At 37.4% G+C, this 5,053-nt stretch overlaps 1 protein-coding gene across 1 annotated transcript in view; it reads right to left on the bottom strand.

The window, feature by feature from the left end:
- Positions 1 to 5,053, bottom strand: part of RPGR (retinitis pigmentosa GTPase regulator) — a 61,941-nt gene that overhangs the window by 9,596 nt on the left and 47,292 nt on the right. The window contains 2 exon segments of the mRNA XM_006903744.1: positions 2,147 to 2,315; positions 3,491 to 3,708. Of these exon segments, the coding sequence (XP_006903806.1) occupies positions 2,147 to 2,315; positions 3,491 to 3,708 (387 nt within the window).

Raw genomic sequence — 5,053 nt, forward strand, 5'->3', positions numbered from 1 at the left:
GAAGGGGAAGGCCCCCTATGAGGTCGACTGATTCAGTGACTGGGGTAATGGAGATGGGTGTATCGGAGACGGCACGATTGGCACAGGACAGAGCAGAGTTTAGGGATGTTGTACATAGGGTCGCTATGAGTCGCAAGCGACTCGACGGCACATAACAACAACAACAATGTACTTGACTTGTCAGAATAGTAAGATTCAAGTTCATTGTTCTTGTTATGTACCTTCAAGTTAGAACTAACTCATAGCCAGCTTTTACAGAGGGTTTTGAGAGGCAGTAAATCAAACGAGAGGAGATTGTTCACCTTTTTTCCATGGAGCAGCTGGTGGATTAAAATTATGTGCCTTTGAGTTGGCACACAACTCTACCATTAAGCCAAGTAACACCTAAAGATAAATATGATAACAAGAATGAACTAGACTTTTCATTATGAGACAAGGGTCTCCTAACCAAAGTTTGCAAAATCCTACAGGGCCTCTACAAGAAAAAGAATGATAACCCAATTACAAAAATTGAACAAAAAATATGGAAAGACTTTTCACAGAGGATGACATTCAGATGGCCAATAGACACATGAAGAAATGCTCAGAATCACTGGCAATTAAAGAGATGCAAATCAAAACCACAATGAGGTATCATCTCATCCCAGTAGCAGTAGCAAAGTTCAATAGAGCAGTAAGCAATAAATATTGGAGAGAATGTGGAGAGATTGGAACTCTCATACACTGTTGGTGGGACTGTAAAATAGTACAACCACTTTGGAAGGCAGCTTGGTGCTGCCTCAAAAAGCTAAACATAGAGATTCCATATTATCCAGCTGTCCCACTGCTAGGAATATATCCTAAGGAAAACAGAAGTGAGACACAAACGGAGATTTGTACACCAATGTTCATAGCAGCATTATTCACAATAGCAAGAACATGGAAAAAGCCCAAATATCCACCAACAAATAAATAATACAACAAATAAATTGTACATTCACACAATATATTACTATCCAGCACTCAAGAGTAATGATTTTAAAAATTTCTATATAATAAGGGAGACTGAAACCTCAACATCAAGAAAACAAAGATTCTTATCACTGGGACTATTAGCAGCATCAGTATGGATGGTGAAGAGATTGAGATAGCAGTTTTAGTTTACTTGGTTCCACAGTTAACACGCTTGGTAACAGCAGCCAGGAAATCAGGAGACAAATTGTATTGGGAAAGTCAGCTGTGAGGGACCTCTCAAGAGTACTGAAGAGAAACGATGTCAGGCTGGAGACTAACGTGTGCCTGATCCAGGCTATAGTCTTCGCAATTACGTGCTATGCATCGTAGAGTTGGACAGTGAATAGGGATGATAGAAAGAGGATTGATGCCTTTAAGCTGTGGTGCTGGAGAAGAGTGTTGACTATACCATGGACTGCTAGGAGAACAAACAGGTTTGTACTGGAGAGGATGAAGCTGGAATGCTCCTTGGAGTCAAAGATTCTGAAGCTTAGTCTAATATACTTTGGGCATGTTGCAAGGAGGGACTGGTCCTTGGAGAGGGACATCATGTTTGGGAGACTGGAGGGACGGCACAGGAGAGGAAGACCCTTGATGAGATGGATCAATTCTGTGACTGGGGTGGTGGGAATGAGTGTGTTTGAGATGGTGAGGTTGGTAAGGATAGAACAGCATTCAGGGCTCTTATACATAGGGTTGCTATGAGTCGCAAGCAAATCAATGGCACATAACAACAACAACAACAACAATAAGGGAGAGGCTAGAGAGCATTATGCTGAGTAAACTCAACCTCATAAGGACAAATACTGCAAAAGACCATTGTAAAAGCAGAAGGATAACTACTAAGTGTATGGCTATCTAAAGAGGGAAGTGAGGGATAGAGAGGCTGAGGGTGGAAGAGGGAGGGATTCATGAGGCCGCAGAGTTTGGTGGGTGGAGGGAAGGGGTGAAGGAATTGGAAAAGATCCAGGGAGGATCTGAAAAGACAGTGTAATAGTGGGCATAGAACAATGGTGGTTAATTTTGTAAGACATGATTATAGGAATGATCCTAAGAAAAACAATGTGAATGGGAAAAAATACTAAAAAAGCAAAGATTTTTTTATTTTTGCTTTTTTATTTTCCCATAGAGCTGACAGTGTATTAAATATTACCTGCTTCTAGCTGGTCCACAGGGCTCTCCTTTCTAGACAAGGGTCTCTCTGGTAGATCACTTGTAGGTAATTGGCAAGGGACAGAAATGACAGAAAAGGTATCAGCCGATACAGGAGTCCCTTCAACTGGTAGCACAGGCATCATTACGGCAGAATCTGGAGATTTTTCCTTGAAAGCAAATAGGTTAAAAAAAGCTGTTAAATTATTTTATGCATTTAACACTGCCATATAATCCTTGGATGTTGCAAAAATATTTAAGAGGAAGCAAAACCAATCTGTCAATGTTCCACAATATTCATTTAATAATCCCTAGGGTCTCAAAAATGTTCTGTAACTTTTATATCTGAGTGGCTCAAAAGTGTCAATTTGGAAACCTGCTTTTCACATTATGGGGCAAAAAGTCTGTTTGTTTTCTCCACCCTCCCTAAGAAACAAAAATTAGTTAAAAAATATAAGCACACAACAACAGTAACAGGAAACACTGACAGGTCACTCCTCAGTCTTTCCGTATATATTATTTTTAATTGAGATTTTAATGCAAGTTTATAGAGAACTTGGATTTCCATTCATTCACTGTTGCACATTTTCTTCCCTGCCCCCACACTTTGCTTTTGTCTTTGAAAAGAAAAAATTCTTTCATTGTTGTACAATTTCCCACCTCCACCCCAGTCCACTTTATTATGCAGCTCTTATTGTGGACTACTGTCATGCAAATAATATCTAATCACATATTCATTTTAAGCAGATCTTTCCCTCATCTATTTCAATACAGTCTTTCTGTATATAGTTTTATGTAACAGAAAGGCAAAGTTTACCATTTTTTTATACAACAGGAGTACATTTTAGAACACAGAGTAATTTTTAAATAGCAATAGCTCCTTTTAAAATTATTTGATTATTTTTTAAAATCAATTCATGTTTTTGGAATAGTTTTAAAGCACAGAAAGAAATTTCTAAATTTACTCTTTCTCTTTAATTGAAGCCCTCATTTCTCTGGTTTTTATGTTTCATTGGTTAGAAATTACAAACCTTCTGTGGCCATAAGGTGTAAATAAAGCATACAAGCATGTGGCTTAAAGTCAAATCACACACCACTGGGAAAAATAACATTCAATCTGAAGTGGTAAGACAAGCATATCCATTTATAAACAAAGACTATTCGTAATTTAAAGTTTCTCATTTGTATGTTGAACAGGTTAATTCTGAGTTGACTTAAACCTGTGGAGTCCTCAACTCTTATATTATTTGCTAAATTGGTCTAAAAAATAGATTTAAAATAAAACAGGTTTTTTCTTTCAAACACTAGTGAAAATGCATTTAGATAGAAAAGACCATTGCAATACCCTCTCTCTTCGCCTATCTCGGGCAGATAATGTTCTCTGCAGCCCACTTCCTGAGGCGACATCAATTATGGCCAAAGCTGGAGAAGGTAAGCAGGAATCCTTTATTTCACCTAGGCCAGATTCTTGTGACACATTAGGTCGCGGAATAGCAAACACCAGCATGTGGCATCCACCACATGCAACCTGTAGGCATAAGGTCACAGAAAAATTGACATTGACTTAAAACACAAATGGGGTTTTTATAGTTTTCAGCTAAAACCAAACTGTTACATGGTTTTTTCATGGTAGACTTCCTACACACACAGAGTGGGGAGGGGAGAGAAACCCTACAGTGAGTTTTCAGAGGCAATAAATAACATAGGAGGAGACTGCCCATATTTCGCCTATGGGGAACATGTACCTTTGTGTTGGCAGCACAATTTCTTACTACTAAGTCACAAGAGCTCCCTAAATAATGTGACCCACAATACCATATGCTCAATAAATGAAGGATTTGGTAATTTTGTTCATCTCTGTAATTACATATTCCTAATACTTAATATAAAATCTTGTATACAGCAGACATTCATTAAATGATTGTTCAAGAGACTACAATTTCTAATTAACAAAAGTAACAGAAACAACAGAGATGATATCTTATGTCAGTGTGCAGCTGAAAGAAGAGATCATTATTTTATAGTGTTTAGTCAATAAACTGTATTTCCAGAACTCTTAATTTATGATCAGATTTTTCCCCTGTGCAGAATTTCAAAGTCTCAATATTTAATCCAATGCTTACTGAAGACTACTGGAGGTAGAGGCATCAGATTGGAAGACTTAAAAAAATGAGAAGGCACAGCCGCAAGTATCCATTAATAATTGTAATGTAGAATGTATAAAGTATGAATTTAGGAATATTGGGAGTTGTCAAGAATGAAATGGAACACATCAAAATCAACATTTCTAGGCAAGCTGAGATGGACTGGCATTGGTCATTTTTAATCAGACAATCACATGTCTTGGTACTCAAAGCCAAGGGCACTTTTGTCCATTTTGTCCTTGTCAATACTGTATGTGCCACCAAAACCTTTGAAGTAATCTTTCTGTAACTATGCCAGGAATGGAGAAGTGAGGAAGAATGGGATTGTATTCATAGTCAAAAAGACCATTTTTTTGAGAATAAATTTATCTGTTAAAGCCATCTGCTTGTGATGTCTGTTGTAGCACCATTAGATAACTAAGACAATGTTTGTTTTCATTACAATACGGGTTTGGGGGAAACTACAAAAAGAGGGGATAAATAATGAACACTGCATTGAAACAGATGAGGAAAAGAACTGTTTAAAATGAATATATGATTAGGAATTACTTGCACGACAATAGTCCAGAATAAGAGGTGCATAGCAAAGTGGACTGGGGTGGGTGGAAAGGAGGAAACTGTGCAACAATGACTAAATATTTTTTAAAAGTAAACTGAGTAGTAGGGAGAAAACTATGCAACAGTGAATAAATGGAAATGCAAATTTTCTGTAAACTTTCATTAAAATCACAGTAGTAATAATAAAAAGACCATTTCAAGTTCCA

The sequence above is a fragment of the Elephantulus edwardii genome, unplaced genomic scaffold (genome assembly GCF_000299155.1).
Source record: "Elephantulus edwardii isolate Elephantulus edwardi_28Jun2011 unplaced genomic scaffold, EleEdw1.0 scaffold00210, whole genome shotgun sequence".
In the NCBI taxonomy this organism is placed as follows: Eukaryota; Metazoa; Chordata; class Mammalia; order Macroscelidea; family Macroscelididae; genus Elephantulus; species Elephantulus edwardii.